Genomic DNA, 19,790 nt, shown 5'->3' with positions numbered 1-19,790 from the left:
TTACGGGCTATTCATGCCAGTGCCGCCTCCTGATTGGCTTAATCTTAATCAATCAATCATCCAGTCTTTTAACATAGTGACGGATAACTATTAATTTTTAAGTATTTCACACTATTAAGCGCCTTTCACAAGTGACCACCCATACATTACACCGAGACTGATTGAGCCCGAGAGAGAGAGAGAGAGAGAGAGAGAGAGAGAGAGAGAGAGAGAGAGAGAGAGAGAGAGAGAGAGACAGAGAGAGAGAGAGACAGAGACAGAGACAGAGACAGAGAGAGAGAGAGAGAGAGACAGAGAGAGAGAGAGACAGAGAGAGAGAGAGACAGAGAGAGAGAGAGACAGAGACAGAGACAGAGACAGAGAGAGAGAGAGAGAAAGAGAGAGAGAGAGAGAGAGACAGAGAGAGAGAGAGAGAGACAGAGACAGAGAGAGAGAGAGAGAGAGAGAGAGAGAGAGAGAGAGAGAGAGAGAGAGAGAGAGAGAGAGAGAGACAGAGAGACAGAGACAGAGACAGAGACAGAGACAGAGACAGAGAGAGACAGAGACAGAGAGAGAGAGAGACAGAGACAGAGAGAGAATTGGAAACATTATTCAACTCTGCCAGAGTAAATAATAATTGAGCCTTTTTTAAACCCTTATCATATATACTCGCTTGACTCAGACAGGATGTTCCAAGATAATGAAAAAACAATTGTTATTACATTAACGAGTTATTACAACAACGAGAGTTGGTTGTTTCCTCTTGTTTATTGTTTTTTCGTTATCCATATTTATTTTTTCAGATTGCTGTTGTGGAAAGAGAAGGGTTAGTGTGGGTCATGTTTTTTTGTTTGCATCTTTATGTGTTATAACACATGTGTAATTGTTTGTCAGTGTGTTTGAATATATGGGGATGTGGGCACGTGTGGGCACGTGTGGGTACTCACCTAGTTATTCCTCTCAAGATGTGCTCACGTGAAGTGCACGTAAACATTCGAATCCCACGAAAGATTCATTAAGATAGCGTACAGGTTCACATACCATTGAAGTAAGTACAGGTTCACGTACCATTCAGATAGCGTACAGGTTCACGTACCATTCAGGTAGCGTACAGGTTCACGTACCATTGAAGTAGCGTACAGGTTCACGTACCATTGAAGTAGCGTACAGGTTCACGTACCATTCAGGTAGCGTACAGGTTCACGTACCATTCAGGTAGCGTACAGGTTCACGTACCATTCAGGTAGCGTACAGGTTCACATACCATTCAGGTAGCGTACAGGTTCACGTACCATTCAGGTAGCGTACAGGTTCACATACCATTCAGGTAGCGTACAGGTTCACGTACCATTCAGGTAGCGTACAGGTTCACGTACCATTCAGGTAGCGTACAGGTTCACGTACCATTCAGGTAGCGTACAGGTTCACATACCATTCAGGTAGCGTACAGGTTCACGTACCATTCAGGTAGCGTACAGGTTCACATACCATTCAGGTAGCGTACAGGTTCACGTACCATTCAGGTAGCGTACAGGTTCACGTACCATTCAGGTAACGTACAGGTTCACATACCATTCAGGTAACGTACAGGTTCACATACCATTCAGGTAGCGTACAGGTTCACATACCATTCAGGTAGCGTACAGGTTCACATACCATTCAGGTAACGTACAGGTTCACATACCATTCAGGTAACGTACAGGTTCACGTACCATTCAGGTAGCGTACAGGTTCACATACCATTCAGGTAGCGTACAGGTTCACATACCATTCAGGTAGCGTACAGGTTCACGTACCATTCAGGTAGCATACAGGTTCACATACCATTCAGGTAGCGTACAGGTTCACATACCATTCAGGTAGCGTACAGGTTCACATACCATTCAGTTAGTCACATCTTACCTATGAAGCTATGAACGAAATCACCATCTACTACTCGCTTCCTACAGCTACACTATTGACAACTATTAAAACATAATGATCCTTTACCCTTTCACCTCAGATCTGCTGTTGTCTATCTTGTTAAATGTTCGAATGGCAATGTTCGAGACATGGGAAATACCTCACGAAACTTTAAAAACAGCATTTGTGAACATATGGGTAATTCTTACAGCAGTGGTTGGCTCCTTATCAAGTTGTATCCTCTGCTATTTGAGATTACTTAGTGGGATTACACTGTTCTGTTTTCCAGTTCGTCAAGCTTGGAACTGAGTATCTAGGAAGCTGTCTCAACAGCAGCGCGTCCTCTCCAACAGAAGCTAAATGTTCTAAAAAAAAGAAGCTAAATGTTCTAAAAAAAGAAGCTAAATCCAGCGGCCAAATCCCCTGGTTTATAAATGATAAACGGTTTGTTCACAACTGATGACGTTCGAACACTTCCGGAACAAATGCTTCACTGACGAATTTTGTTCGAACCACAACGCTGTAAATGCTTCACTCACGTACTACAAATACAAATAATCGAACCTTAACACCTAACCTAACCTAACCTATGCCTTTATATGCACAATATGCTAATATATTATAATATTAATTTATATTTGAGAAAATTCCCGTTTTGAATGAACATCATGTAAAAATTTATGAGTGCGTCTGTGGGGTCAACCGCTGGATGGAATGGACTTAAGGCGACGACGGATTGGCTGTAAATGCTTCACCCACGTACTACAAATCCAAATAATCTCCAACAGAACCTAAACACCTATCCTAAGTGTTTAACTATAGCCTAACTATACATAGAATTTGTATGTATAATAATATAAATATATACACGAGAGCAAACCTACTTTTAATACCCAGTACGTTAATATTTATGAATGCATCTTTGGGACGGACGCTGCTCTAACGAGCCTCGCCTGAGGACAGTTGCTCAATAGCCAATATATATATATATATATATATATATATATATATATATATATATATATATATATATATATATATATATATATATATATATATATATGTCGTACTTAGTAGCCAGAACTCACTTCTCAGCCTACTATGCAACGGCCGATTTGCCTAATAAGCCAAGTTTTCAGGAACTAATGCTTTTTCGACTACCTAACCTAACCTAACATTTTCGGTTACCTAACCAAACCTAACCAATAAAGATAGGTTAGGTTAGGTAGGGTTGGTTAGGTTTGGTCATATATCTACGTTAATTTTAACTCCAATAAAATTTTTTTGACCTCATACATAATGAAATGGGTTGCTTTATCATTTCATAAGAAAAAAATTAGAGAAAATATAATAATTCATGAAAACTTGGCTTATTAGACAAATCGGGCGTTGCATAGTAGGCTGAGAAGTGCGTTCTGGCTACTAGGTACGACATATATATATATATATATATATATATATATATATATATATATATATATATATATATATATATATATATATATATATATATATATATATATATATATATATGCAATTGACGATCACAAAACACTGATCATTTTATGCGGAAAATCCACAGAGAAATATGAAATGAGGTGAACGTTTCGGCTTTGTTAAAGCCTTTGTCAACACCAGACTGACTAAGGAGAAGGGAGAAGGGGGGGAAGATATATAGGCCGACACCTGACCAACCCATCCCAAGGGTTGGTCAGGTGTAATTAACCAAAAACAGGTATAGCTAGCTTATTCTGATTCTGATTCTGTGTACCTTGGTTCTTATATAAGGATTCTTATATAAGGATTCTTATATAAGGATTCTGATTCTGTGTACCTTGGACAAACAGGAAAGTCCTTACAATTGCGGTTGTCACAACATGCTTATAGTATTAGAACTGCCCAAACGTCTAATGCATTGTATCTACATACGAGTTTATGCGATCACAATATTAACTGGAATGGGGCAAAAAGCATTACCAATTGTGGGGATTTCGTGGAACGGAATTTGATTGAGTCTGCTCTAATCAGTCAGTGTCCAAATCTTCTTAATGTTAGTACTGGAATGTACAAACTTGATCCATTTTTAAGTTATAATATTGCACAACAGTTTAAGAAACAACTCTGATAGAGAGGCTTACAATGTCTCATTTTAATTGTATATTCATATATTGTGTGTTCATGAGGCTTTTCTTTAATCTTTTATCCTTATTCTCTGACCGCTTAATCCTTTTTGACCATTCTAAGCTAAGCTATACCTGTTTTTGGTTAATTACACCTGACCAACCCTTGGGATGGGTTGGTCAGGTGTCGGCCTATATATCTTCCCCCCTTCTCCCTTCTCCTTAGTCAGTCTGGTGTTGACAAAGGCTTTAACAAAGCCGAAACGTTCACCTCATTTCATATTTCTCTGTGGATTTTCCGCATATATATATATATATATATATATATATATATATATATATATATATATATATATATATATATATATATATATATATATATATATATATATATATATATATATATATATATATATATATATATAATGTGTGTGTATGTGTGTCCAATCTAGACGTTAGGCCTACCCTGGGGTGTCACTTGAGCACTGAGTAGCTCTGTGAGCCATGTTCTAGTCATATAAATTACCAACCACAATATCGTAGGCAATAACATTTCGTTCACTTTTGTGGTATGCAGTTAAAGGCTCCGATGATCCAAATGACTGAAATATTTGCATAAATACCACTATATATAGTGATCCCCATGCTTACTCGGCTCAGTTTAAGTTATCTGACTAACTTTTATAAACTCATAAAGATTATGGTATTAAGGATTTGCATCTTTTTCTTTTAATTCTAAATAAAGTTATCGTCAAGATTCTGAGTCAATTACTCTGTAATATGCTTTTATATTCTCATATTATTTATGTTGTATCTAAAGATATTCAGGTATGGTTTAAACTTTTTGGAGTTTCGAATTAATGAGCTGATTTCTCCCCAAAACAAACAAACATTTGTGTTCACAAAGGCTCTTACCATTGGTGCCTTTCTAAAGAATGTGAATATCCCGCCATGTGAATTTAGATTGTGGTTTGTGTGGTTGTTGTAATGCACTAGTTACGATGCTAGATGCGTGGGAGAACTCCACGGAATTTCAAGCACCAATTCCATGAATATTTGGGGAGGTGTTACCGCAGTGGATCGCTCCTGAGGCAACTTTTCCATTATGCAGCCTGTTATCATTCTCTCTTTCAGCCTACTCTTATTTTTATCAAAAAGACTTCGAATACTGATTTCTGAATCATGAAGGTTAGACTTCGTCATCAAGTATTCATTGTTTATGTGATGAATGAGGCTTCAGTTGAATAACTTGTTCGCCCTGCATGTAGCTGTTAGCGCAAGCGATGCCGTGGACATTATGTGTGTATTTTAGCCAGACTAAAATCGTTTTGAACATCACAAGGCCTTCTTAAGAGTAATTAAGATTACAAAAAGAGCTTACTGACCAACCAGCACGTAATCTTTAGTCTCGAACACAGCTCTGGACGACAATATTGTCTTAGTGTATATAGACCGAGAACCGTATTGCCCGTGTCGATGTATATATCCTGAGATGTCCTTTATTGAATGGGTTTGAAGATGGACATAAGGCTTGTTAAAACCTGGAGGGGTTATACTTCACGTATACTTCACGTATACTTCACGTATACTTTAGCTCTGAACACAGTCCAAGAATAAAGTAAGCGATCAGAAGATATTCTAATAGGAATGGCATTCACCATAGGGGGCCTCGTAGCCTGGTGGATAGCGCGCAGGACTCGTAATTCTGTGGCGCGGGTTCGATTCCAGCACGAGGCAGAAACAAATGGGTAAAGATTCTTTCACCCTGAATACCCCTGTTACCTAGCAGTAAATAGGTACCTGGGTGTTAGTCAGCTGTCACGGGCTGCTTCCTGGGGGTGGAGGCCTGGTCGATGACCGGGCCGCGGGGACACTAAAGCCCCGAAATCATCTCAAGATAACCTCAAGATAACCACCGCCAGGTGAATATATTTATGCTTGTGTTATGAGTGATTTATCCTTGTGGTAGCCTTAAGGCTTGTTATTGTCTGCCAGCCCGTCATCTTAAGGTTCCCAGTGCCAGGAAACTGTTGTACTCAAGTGCCCTGATCCTAACCTACCAAAGGACCCAAAACAAAAAACGAGACAGTACGTCACTTTCGCTACCATTTTCGAGTAATTTTTTTTGTGCCCTTAGGTGGAGTATACGTCAAAACGCGACGTTCTATTAGGATGACGGGCTGCCCTCTGACGGGGGATTACAGTACTAGAATAACATTTGAACCAAGAACCTATTAAACTCTTAGTGTATATTCACACTACGAAGCTCGGTATACCTTTTCGTGTATATCTATGTGTGTATAGTTGGGTTTACCTGATTAAATACTGTAATTATACTTCTGATAAAGCAACTTCATCTTAGCCTGGACGTGGTATGATTTTCTGTAATATAAACATTTTCTGTTTGACAGTAATCAATTTGGCATTCTAACTTTAAAACTGAGAACATTTACACGCGTCTACCAGCTAAACACGATGTTAAATTTCCATACGATGTTAAATTTCTATTGTTTTAGCCCAGATAACAGAGGATGTTTACCCCAAACATCGCACAAATAACACAATATTTATTAAAACTTTCTGTGTTCCTTGTAATAAGATTACCATTCCCGAGAGGAAAACCGGCTTACATAAATATTCTACGTTTATGTATAACTGGTCACGGCGAAATTATATACAATAGTGAATATGTATAGTGAATATACATATAGTGAATAGAGTCACTTCTGGGGGTGTGAGTTTTCAGTTGCATATAGTCCTGGGGACCATTCAGGCTTGTTCGCATATAGTGAATATTGTATTTTTTTTTTGTATCAAAGTATATATTTCCTTCCCCCGACAGAGGCAGAGGGAGATACGACTGTGGTGGAGGCTGTAGCAGGCTACGACGCATCCCTTCCCTGCACCATCCACTCCCCACCCAACGATTCGCCAATCCTCACACTCTGGTATATTGGTGACGATCAAACGCCCGTCTACAGGTGAGACTCGCCCCTGATGTACGGGGGGAGGATTGAGTAGGCCGGGGAGAGTAACCCTTCGAGCAGGTAGTGATGCTTTGGTATAATTATCAGGTGGAAGATCTTAGCGATATTATATAGCTTGAGGAGATGATGTGAGTACGTGAGTGAAGCTGGGATATGAGTACGTGAGTGAAGCTGGGATATGAGTCCGTGAGTAAAGCTGGGATATGAGTACGTGAGTGAAGCTGGGATATGAGTCCGTGAGTAAAGCTGGGATATGAGTACGTGAGTGAAGCTGGGATATGAGTACGTGAGTGAAGCTGGGATATGAGTACGTGAGTGAAGCTGGGATATGAGTACGTGAGTGAAGCTGGGATATGAGTACGTGAGTGAAGCTGGGATATGAGTACGTGAGTGAAGCTGGGATATGAGTCCGTGAGTGAAGCTGGGATATGAGTACGTGAGTGAAGCTGGAATATGAGTACGTGAGTGAAGCTGGGATATGAGTCCGTGAGTGAAGCTGGGATATGAGTACGTGAGTGAAGCTGGGATATGAGTACGTGAGTGAAGCTGGGATATGAGTAAGTAAGTAAAGCTGGGATATGAGGGCTGAGTGAAGAATAGTGGGCCAACCTCTTGGATCATCAGCGATCGAGCGACGACCCCGCATGAAGCGAAGCCATCTCTAAACCGACCATTCAAAGTTGATGAAAACTGAGAGGAGGAGGAGGAAGAGAGAGAGAGAGAGAGAGAGAGAGAGAGAGAGAGAGAGAGAGAGAGAGAGAGAGAGAGAGAGAGAGAGAGAGAGAGAGAGAGAGAGAGAGAGAGAAGAGGAGAATAAAGAGAGGGTAATAGATAAAAATTTAGATGAAAGGTGTAGTGTGACAGTAGTAAGAGATAAGAAAGAATATATAATACAGGCGACAGAATTTACATGGAAGGAGGAAGAGAGGGAGGAAAAGGGAAGAGATGAGGGGAGAAGGAGAGAGAGAGAGAGGTACAGATGAAGGCAATGAGGGAAAATATAGGGGAGGATTCCAATGAATTCAATAGACTTTATATTTTGCACTTTCCTATATTCTGATGGGCTTGGGGCCCCTGAGTGTGAGATGGTGGGATGGAGAGTGGAGCAGATGAGATGGAAGGAAAGGATACTGATGGAGTGAATGCACCAAAGATAGAATAAATAGTTGAGAAGAGGAAGAGCATTCAACACAGAAGTGATAAAGAGAGAAGAGGCTGAAATCTGGAGCTTAAACATAAGAATAAGACGGAGTAAGAAAGAGGGAGAAGACTGAAAAGCAAGAAGAAGAAGAATAAGATAAATGGAAGAGATATCCAAGAATAGGAATGAGAATGAAGAGGGGAAATATATAGTAAAGGTGGGAGAGAGAAAAACATATAGCTAGGGATGAAAAGAGAGAATGAGACGAGAGGGAAGGAATGAGATGGTAAGGGAAAAGTTGAAAGTAAGAGAGAGAGAGAGAGAGAGAGAGAGAGAGAGAGAGAGAGAGAGAGAGAGAGAGAGAGAGAGAGAGAGAGAAGAGGAGGGAGGAGAGAGGGAAGGAGGCAGAGAGTGGCTGCAAGAGAGTATTAAAGGAGAGAAGACACACGATACAAGCAACCGTTGAAGCACAAGATGGCTGAGACATATTTACCGAATAAACTGATCAATGCTCAACAATTGACTCTGGAAGGTAATTGACGTTTAGAATATTAAAACGTAAAATCTATAGAACGATAATAATATTAATTCATATAAGGTGAGAGAGCATGCGTTGTATAATGTGACTAATGTTGTATAATGTGACCTGGTCTTGATATACTATATAGATATACTACCCAAATGATCTGGATATACTCCTTGTGTCTTGATATACTCATTGTGGCATGATATACATTGTGAGTCCTAACATGCATGCTTGAATAAAAATATTAAAAGCTAGCAAATTATGAACACACAAAAACACTCTAACACACACACACACACACACACACACACACACACACACACACACACACACACACACACACACACACACACACCACACACACACACACACACACACACACACACACACACACACACACACACCACACACACACACACACACACACACACACACACACACACACACACACACACACACACACACACACCACACACACACACACACACACATACACACACACACACACACACACACACACACACACACACACACACACACATACACACACACACAGACACACACACACCACACACACACACACACACACACACACACACACACACACACACACACACACACACACACACACCACACACACACACACACCCACACACACACACCACACACACACACACACACACACACACACACACACACACACACACACACACACACACACACACACACATGGAGTCCCCATCTGAAGAAGCATATAATGAAACTGGAAAAGGTTCAGAGGTTTGCAACGAGACTCGTCCCAGAGCTACGAGGGATGGGGTATGAAGAGCGCCTGAGGGAACTGTGCCTTACGACACTAGAAAGAAGAAGGGAGAGGGGGGACATGATAGGAACGTATAAGAAACTCAGAGGAATTGACAGAGTGGACATAGACGAAATGTTCACACGGAATAGTAACAGAACGAGAGGATATGGATGGAAGCTTGAAACTCAGATGAGTCACAGAGATGTTAGGAAGTTTTCTTTTAGCGTGAGAGTAGTGGGGAAATGGAATGCACTTCAGGAACAGGTTGTGGAAGCAAATACTATTCATAATTTTAAAACCAGGTATGATAGGGAAATGGGACAGGAGTCATTGCTGTAAACAACCGATGCTCGAAAGGCGGGATCCAAGAGTCAATGCTCGATCCTGCAGACACAACTAGGTGAGTACAACTAGGTGAGTACAACTAGGTGAGTACACACACACACACACACACACACACGCACACACACACACACACACACACACACACACACACACACACACACACACACACCACACACACACACACACACACACACACACACACACACACACACACACACACACACACACCACACACACACACACACACACACACACACACACACACACACACACAGATTAGGGGGCCTCGTAGCCTGGTGGATAGCGCGCAGGACTCGAAATTCTGTGGCGCGGGTTCGATTCCCGCACGAGGCAGAAACAAATGGGCAAAGTTTCTTTCACCCTAAGTGCCCCTGTTACCTAGCAGTAAATAGGTACCTGGGAGTTAGTCAGCTGTCACGGGCTGCTTCCTGGGGTGTGTGTGTGGTGTGGAAAAAAAAAAAAAAAAAAAAAAAGTAGTTAGTAAACAGTTGATTGACAGTTGAGAGGCGGGCCGAAAGAGCAAAGCTCAACCCCCGTAAAAACACAACTAGTAAACACAACTAGTAAACACACACACACACACACACACACACACACACACACACACCACACACACACACACACACACACACACACACACCACACACACACACACACACACACACACAAGACGAAAGAGGTGAGTGGATTACAAAGCAACTGGGCTAAGCAAGGTGGAGGAAAGACAAACAGACGGAAATATGAGACGTATTCATGGCTGGCCCGAACAGCTTGAAGTGGAAAGAGACGAGGCGGCCACGTAGGAGGCACGTAAATATTGGGCCAGCGGTACAGGAGGCGGAGAGGAGGAGGAGGAGGAGAAGGAAGAGGAGACAGAGGAGAAGGAAGAGGAGGAGGCAGAGGAGCAGCAAGCAGAGAATAAACGGAAAGCAGAGGAAGAGGAGGAAAAGAGAAGTAAGAGAGAGACACAGTAGACAGAGAAGGCATTGGAAAGGAGACAGATGATATCTATTATATATAGAAGGTAGAGAAGACAGAGGTGGTAAAGAAGGAAGACGAAGAAGGAGCAGGAAAGGAAAAGAGGGTAGAAGTAGAGGGGAGAGAAAGCAAGCAGAGGAGGGAAAAACAGAGAGAAAATTCGAGGGCGTCCAAGAGGCAAAGGAAGTAGAAGAGGCATATGAGATGAATACAAATAAGAGAGGAAAAGAAACAGCAAGTAGAGAAGGAAGAATTGGTAAAAGAGACCGAGGAGAAATAGAAGGCACAGGAGACAGAAGAGGCAGAGGAGGTAGAGAAGCGAAAGAAGGGAGAACAGAAAGTTGATAAAGAAGACAGGAGAGGAAGGTAGAATTGAAGAGTGTAGATCCAAAAACCATATCATTATAGATAACGAAAGAAGCTCCCTGTGCCTTTAATGAACGACTTTTTACAAAGTCGTTTTTTTTAATCCATTACTTAGCAAGGATACCCCCGGCGTTGCTCGGGGCTACAGCTTCACTATACACTACAGTCATCATCATCACCATCTCCACTACACATTACCATCTATCACTGTAACCATCCTCATCACTGTATCCTCCTAAACTACACACGACCATTACTGTAACAAAACTTACTGCACAATCTTCCTCAATGTGAGCATCTTAAATACACTCGACACTCGTGACTAACCATATTTACTATACACTGTCACTAACAAACTTCACTACATTTAACTGTCCCAAAGTGTACAACTCTTAATGGGTCAGGTGCTACGAGAAGAAAAACTGAGTGAAATGGAAGTAACACTAAAGGAAATAAAGAAACAATTAGAGGAACTGGATGGGATACATACATTCACACATACAATAAGTACAGGACTTATATGAGAGCACAACCATATATCTCATCCAATGGGTGAGCGGGGAAGTGGGAACAGCTTAAGAATAGACTGGAGCGGAAGCGTCGAAGCTGAAGAGAGTAGTGTCAGGGCTTAACCCAGCGGCTGGATAGCCTGTCGGTAGAAAAGCCGGACAAGCCTCTCCCATGCATGCAGGTACAAAGGTGCCGGAACGCCTCAAAAGGTAATTCCTTGCTTCTGTATTAGTGGTTATCTCCACAAAAAATATGTATACATACTAAGTACACACTCGACGTGAATGAGGTGCTCGCCCATGTACTATGGCAGTTTGGTAAGATTCTATAAGTATAAAATGGGAAAGATTTACGTTTGGCCCGATACACGGTTTATTAACCGGCGCTAGAACGATCCGGATGGAACTGGGAAGATCTATATTCGAATAAGGAAGAAATAATAATATTCGGAAGGAATATTCCGTCCCCGATTTCAATATTGGGACACAACCTTCACTGTGTTTATACTGGTCAGCCAAGTACATGTTTCAAGTGCAGGTTACCTGGTCCCCTTGCTGCTGCATGCTGACTGAAGACAGGGGACCCGGCCGGGTGAACATCTGTGACAATAGCTCCTTGTGTGGGGATGCTACCGGTGCTCGTTAGGTCGCTGATGAGGTAGGTGGTGCCAGCGTGAATGGTATGTCTGGTGCCGGTGTGCCAGCTCCGGATGTGGGCGCCTTGCTGGCATCGTATAGCGATGCTGACGCTACTCGGGCGACCCCAGGTGTAGTCGCCCGGGCATAAATCAGCTTATAACATTTAAGACTTATCAAAACATAAATATTTACATACCACGATGACGCGTCTTCCAATAGCATTACTCGTGCGGTCATCGGAAGGAGAAAACCTTCACCCCTAATTGCATATACATACAATGATGATAATGATAGAGGTGTGGGGGACATATAACAAAGTCATACCTGATAAACCAGAGAGCACCAGCCCAGAGACTATAGAAAACGATAAAATTTAAGGGCGGTCAAACATATTTCACCCATTTTTGGTGATGCATGTTCTCATAATGATAATGATATAATGATAATTTTATTTATATTTACTTTCCACAAATAGAAGTTGCAGTCTACTGTATGTTACGGCTTAAAATGTATTTATTATTAATTAGTCAATGCAACAGTTTATAATGATGTGAGCTTATTTGGTTAGTTTTGGTTCTAGTTAAGGGAATTTGAGAGGTAGTGAACGCCATGTTCCATGGAGTGTTCACAACCTGGCCTGAGCAGCTGCCATTGTAAGAAGCGGAGATGACCCAAGATGAGAGACTATCACATATAGAGGTGACAGCACAGGAGGTAACGAAACAGCTGACAACACTGAATGCAACTAAATCAGATGGACCAGACAACGTATCACCCTGGATACTAAATGAGGCAGCGCAGGCCCTCAGCGTGCCTCTGGCAAGGATCTTCAGTGCGTCACTTACAAAAGAGAGAGTTGCCCAGTTGCTGAAGGAAGGCAAATGTGGAATCTATTTTCAAGAAAGGAGATAATAAAGAGGCCAGCGAGATACTCCATGTTGAGACATAACACGTCAACAAGTGCCGCTCCAGTCGCCGTGTTGTCCACCTGCATCAAAAACTCTAGACGAGCAGAAGCAGATCTCTTAACATGTGGGGTGTATGTCTGCATCTTCCAAAGGTGTACCCGGCACCGGCACGACACCAACACCCTGTGACGACCACACGACCGGGACCAAAGAGCCAGAGCTCAACCCCCGCAAGTATAACTAGGTGAGTACACACCCGCCGAATGCAACGACTGGGTACCAACCGAGGAGCCATTAAGGCAGGACACCACCGCACCCTCAAACGGACAGCCGCTGAATCCAAAACCAACAAATTGGTAAAAAATTAAAGATAAATTTATCACAGTCAGCAAACCAAGCAACACAATAAGTATGACGTACCATATACGTGGACAGGGATCTGACACCACACAGTAAACCATCACACCAGATCACAGTCCAACACCAAAGGAAGGAACAAGTCAATATACAACACCATCACACAAGCAGGTACCCATTACTCCCACAGGGAAAGAAAGACACCCGCCCAATACGTGGGTCCTTACACATATTAGAGAGAACTTTTTTAGTGTCAGAGTAGTTGACAAATGGAGTGCATTAGGCAGTGAGGTGGTGGAGGCTGACTCCATACACAGTTTCAAGCGTAAATATGATAGAGCCCAGTAGGCTCAGTAACCTGTACATCAGTTGATTGACAGTTGAGAGGCGGGATCAAAGAGCCAGAGCTCAATCCTCGCAATCGCAACTAGTTGAGCATAACTAGGTGAGTACATCGCCTCCCAGCCAAGACATACACCACACAAAAAATAAAATTCTGTCACATTTTGAGTATTCTGGGTATTTACAGTTGTAAATTAAAAAAAAAATACGGTGACAGGATATACAAACCAATAGAACAAACCTGTAACAAACTGTAAATTTCATTACACAATGACACCTTAAATTACAAACAGAATACTATGCTCAACAAACTGTATTACAAATTTAAAAAGAACAATGTTCATTTACTTAACAAAGGTGATTATACAATAACACTCGTACCACACCAACAGACGTTCTGGAAACGAGGAACGAAACCCAGCCACCACAAGAGAGACCACAAACACCTCCTGGCAACAAGGAAGCAGAATATACAGAAAACGCTCCATTAATAATGAATAACACACCAAACACGAAGGCCCTTACGCCACAGAGAACGCAACGTGCTTACACAACTCACGGCATATTTCATTGAAATTTATATTACAAAAGTTACCCCTCTTTCTGCTACCGCAATTCCCCTTTAAATGTGTTGTCGAAACGACACACTAGAAAGTGAAGGGACGACGATGTTTCGGTCCGTCCTGGACCATTCTCAAGTTGATTGTCCCTTCGTTGTCGTCCCTTCACTTTCTAGTGTGTAGTCTTGTCAACATATTTCAGCCACGTTATTTTGACTCCTCGTCCCCCCTTTAAATGTGTTTGAATCGCTGCTATATTGATCTTCCTCGCATTAATTAGGGAAGATATCCAAATGAGTTATCATAAGGAAACTTCAATCCCTGGTAAACTACACAGTATAATCTCTGTTTCACAATAATCAGAAGTTCATGAACAATTTTGAGGATAATAATACTAGAGCAGATTTGAAAGAATTTAGTTCATTGTGATCCTGATGCATAGACGTTATGACTTCACTATCTACAAAAGTCATAATTGTCTCATATTACTAAGAATTATATTATATATGGCCACTATAGTCTCCCCGGCTTGATGCCTTCTTTTAATACTTATCTCCTTACTACTATATTATAAATGGCTTAGCTTACATTGTTATTCAGGTGCAAAAGAGGTTACTTTACCGTGTCACAGTTACACTTCATGGGAAGTGTTGCGAGACGTCACATTCAACCCACTTTGCAAGCGAGATCTGATCCTCCGCTCTGAACCCATAAGCGGATTACGTCGTGGTCACTTGTGGGTTCACGCGAGGAACACGAGAGAGAAATTCTGGTAAGAACCAATATTATCGCCTTGGGATACAGATACGCTAAAATGTCACCAGAAAAATATTTCCTGCCGTGGATATTTTTCCGTCTACTTTTTTCTTGTTTAGGAAATATATTCCATTTTGGTTTGCGTTTAATTTACGCTGAGCAGATCACTGGACGTTTAGTGAGAAGTTTCGGAAAGATTCGTGCCCAGTGAAGGAGACGTCTGCCATCTCCTCTCTTTAACTACTCGACCTGGAGACAGTTGCCAGATAGGGCAAAATTTTCTTGTGCGTTTTGCGAAATTTACTCATTTTTCTATTCATTAAATGTAATATAGCTTTACTACTGTGTTTAAATTATCCAGTCCTCACTTTCTAACTACTTACGAGGTGATCGGAGCTGAATGTACAGAGCTACACTGTATTAAGATATACTGTAATCACCCTGGGGACAAAGATTATAAAACAGATGCATGGGAGAGGTTTTATTAATTTATGATGAGAGCGAGGCTTCGCTCAGGTAGTGGGGGTACCAAGAAATTTCCAGGGGGTACCTGGAAATATAGGTACCAGCTACTTATATTTCCTATTCATGTGTCCTAGCACCATACATCAGAACAAGTGAGGCTGGTAGTGTGTAACTGCTTCCGATGGTGACACTGTCTTCAGACAGTATGTCACAGCGTCCCCAACACAGTGATAAGCTTAGTTTCACGGGTACTCAGCCTCCTCCTCCAACAGCCAAGTGGTAACTTACAAAGAACTGTTGCAAAGAACTTGCCACTGTTCGAGTTGGAGTATGAGATCGTGAGTACTGGGCGCGGACGTCCCAGTAGCCTACCCAGGACAAGGAAGGTTCCCGTTTCCCATTCTGGCGAGCGTACGAGGCCAAATGCGTCGTGTCGCATAGAGAGCAGGTGTGACCTTGGGGACTTCTCATTCTGCTCATTCTCATCCCCTAAGCAGAGCCGCCCCCTCTGCTTAGGGGCAGCTCGCGAGACTGAGAACCTATGGGAATTAACTTCAAAGAGACTAAATATCGATTTCTTCGAAGGCCTCCGACGCTGGGCAGGATCCAAAGATGCAGCGGGCATTCCCCCTCTGGATCGCTACACTGAGGTGCTGGAAAAGAAAGTTTGCTACTCTAGGGTCTCATGTTATTTCGATGAGCCTCGAACCAAGATACTAAAGAAACCTCCCTGCACTCTCTCCCCATGGACCAAGGGTCTCGGATCCTATTTGAACGAAGTTGTACTGGTGATTTGTTTCCCTGTATTTAGTTGATTTGTCTCTGTGTGTGGCTGCGACTCCTGCTTGGCCGACAGAGAGTTTGAGATATGTGGCTGGCAGAATGGATACACAAGTATAGTCCCTCGCTAATTGCCGTGTTGTCATGTGCGTTGTACTCATCTAATTATACTCACCTAATTGTACTTGCGGGGGGTTGAGCTCTGGCTCTTTGGTTCCGCCTCTGAACTGTCAATCAACTGATGTACAGGTTGTACATCAGTTGAAGCTCAGGAACTGATGTTCCTGAGCTTACTGGGGTCTATCATATCTACATTTGAAACTGTGTATGGAGTCAGCCTCCACCACATTACTGCCTAATGCATTCCATCTGTTAACACTGTGATTCCATCTAGACGGACATCAAGGCTAACATAATTACGGTTTAGTAGATTGCGAGGCTCTCTTTCTCTGCTGGTCTAATGACGTGGGGAATGCTGGAGGGGACAGGCTGCACATCCATCACCCACAACACAGAAAGATCTCAAAGACACCCGCCTGTTATCCAACTGTAACTTTAGACCTCCCAAAGGGGTGCCACTTGAGTATAGAGGTGTTAGGGGATCCACGACTTGATCATATAAGTTGCTGACCAAAATATCGTGGATAATAATATAACATTCAACTGGACCATTTGAGCCTCGAACCGTGAACCACTGAAGCACCAGGCCGCAGTCGTACCAACTGAGCCACCGGCACCCACACTAAAGAAGTAGTCCAGAGACGCCAATGGGATGTCCAACTGGAACTTTAGGCCTTACATGGGGTGTTACTTTGACAGTCTTTTATTGAAAAGGACAGAAAGGGTTTGATATATGAATTTAGTACGAATCTTCACTATATATTTATGATGTTCTTCTTCACTATTAACAGCCAGCTAATACTCTATGTTACACCATCTTTAAGATCATGACAGAACAGCCAGCATACGTCCCCAGCCATCATGAGACTCTAGGCTGTTGACCAGAACACACACTAGAAAGTGAAGGGACGACGACGTTTCGGTCCGTCCTGGACCATTATCAAGTCGATTGTGAGAATGGTCCAGGACGGACCGAAACGTCGTCGTCGTCTCTTCACTTTCTAGTGTGTGGTCTGGTCAACGTTTTTCAACCACGTTATTGTGACTCCTCGTCTGCAATCTAGGCTGCAATAAAGTTGCATAAGACTTATTGACACATTGAACACCTTACTTCACTCTCCGTTATATATTTGGATGCTTCAGGGAAATTTTATCCACTTCTGCTCTACCTTAAGAAAATGTTGACCGGATGAACGAGCACATCTCTAAACGTCAGGTCATAATAAAACTAAAATAAACATTGAAGAGTTAATTTATAATTTTTTCCTCACGTGTAGAAAATAAAAAATATAAAGATTCGTGCTAGAATCATTGGTCTACCTCACCCTTTCTGTCTTATTCAACAATATATTGTATATTACAATATGTTATATTATTTATACATATATAATAAGGTTTCATTCGCGCCAAATAGCTTTACTTTTGTTTACCCTATAAGTCAAGCAAGGTTCCATTTTCTGTAACGTAAACCAGTTTTCTTTGGTTCCTCAGCTACGACCAGCGACTGCGGGTGAGCGGGGAGTCGTGGGCGGACTCCCAGGTGTTCCAAGGGCGTGCGCACTACCTGGCGCACCTCAACCCACCCGCGATGCTCATCATGCGCACTTCCGTCGACGACGCCCACGTGTACCGATGTCGGGTCGACTTCAACAACTCTAATTCCCGAGTAGCGTCGGTCAGACTAAAAGTCATTGGTGAGTGGACGGTAAGAACCAAACTCACATAATCAAAATAGAACAGAATAGAGAATGGACGAGTTTACCAAGAAGCTTCTCCTCTTCCCGCTTGCTTGACTGACTAATTTTGCTCGTCTTGTCTACGCTATTTGTCTTCTGCATTTAGGGTTTTCAACTCCTCTTTATAATGTCTCTAGCGTCATTGATAATCATTTATGCTGGGAAAAATAAACAGGATTAATTTTGCGATCATTAATACGAAGATTTCATCAGGTGGAATCATTTTATGAGACAAATGGGAAGAGAGAGAGAGAGAGAGAGAAAGAGAGAGAGAGAGAGAGAGAGAGAGAGAGAGAGAGAGAGAGAGAGAGAGAGAGAGAGAGAGAGAGAGAGAGAGAATGAGAGAGAGAGAGAGAGAGAGAGAGAGAGAGAGAGAGAGAGAGAGAGAGAGAGAGAGAGAGAGAGAGAGAGAGAGAGAGAGAGAGAGAGAGAGAGAGAGCCAGTGGGCGGGGCAGGGCAAACGTATGCCTTACCCAACCTTCCTGCAGGTAATCAATACAGCCAGGACACTGGAGCAGGGGGGCGGCACTCCCGTTGCACTCTGGGTCACCACTACCACGCACTCTGATCTTGATCACCACTCCCTGCATATTCTTACTTGGGTCACAGAGTGTCAGGCACTCTAGGCAAGACTCGCTTTCCACGTTTGACGTCATTCAACTTCAAGTGCCTCTCACCTGGCACTCCGACATGGGTCACCAGTCACCTGGTATTCTGACGTCAGTGCTCACTCATCTGGCACTCTGACGTGAGTGCCTCCTCACCTGGCACCCTGATCTTCACCACCTTCCACCACGCACTCTGATTTTTCACTTTTCACACACTGAGAGACTTACCACACTCACCAGTCAACTCACTCGACATTGGCTTGGGCTCAGAATCCACCCATTCTATGTACAACAACATTCATGTCATACAACATACATCAAACATGCTATACACACGTTCAAGTCTGCTCTAAAGCAGAGGTGAATGCTCTTATTTATATTGAAGATATCGTAAATATATCGTAAACAATGATGACCATTGTAATCATACAATGATTGTATATCGTAATCAATGATGACCAAACCAGACATCAGAAAAATGATGAAACGACGATGTTTCGGTCCGTCCTGGATCATTATCAACTCCCACACGACCTGATATTGGTCCAAGACGGACCGAAACGTTGTCGATTCTCCATCTTCAAATGTGTGGTTTGGTTATCATATTTTCAGCCACGTTATTGTGACTCATTGTCTCTCATGCACTGACGGGAGTACACGTTTCAATGCACTCATAACGCACTCTTCTAAACCAATATCGACCAACACACTCTCTATACATGCCAGGAGGGGATTAATCACTCAGTTACTGACACACTCGCGACACATCACATTCAGCTCAACGTAAAACTTTATCTTTAAAATATTACCGTGTCACACGCTTTGACAACCTCAGATTGA

The 19,790-nt window shown here is 42.4% G+C and overlaps 1 protein-coding gene across 1 annotated transcript in view; it reads left to right on the top strand.

The window, feature by feature from the left end:
- Positions 1-19,790, top strand: part of LOC123759447 (neural cell adhesion molecule 2) — a 255,243-nt gene that overhangs the window by 158,704 nt on the left and 76,749 nt on the right. The window contains exons 2-3 of the mRNA XM_045744532.2: positions 6,844-6,982; positions 18,098-18,300. Coding sequence (XP_045600488.2) covers positions 6,844-6,982; positions 18,098-18,300 — 342 coding nt within the window. The remainder of the gene's footprint in view (positions 1-6,843; positions 6,983-18,097; positions 18,301-19,790) is intronic.

Source organism: Procambarus clarkii, chromosome 32, assembly GCF_040958095.1.
Source record: "Procambarus clarkii isolate CNS0578487 chromosome 32, FALCON_Pclarkii_2.0, whole genome shotgun sequence".
Classification (NCBI taxonomy): Eukaryota; Metazoa; Arthropoda; class Malacostraca; order Decapoda; family Cambaridae; genus Procambarus; species Procambarus clarkii.
The sequence above is the reverse complement of the archived record's forward strand: the minus strand, read 5'-3'. Positions and strand labels throughout refer to the sequence as shown.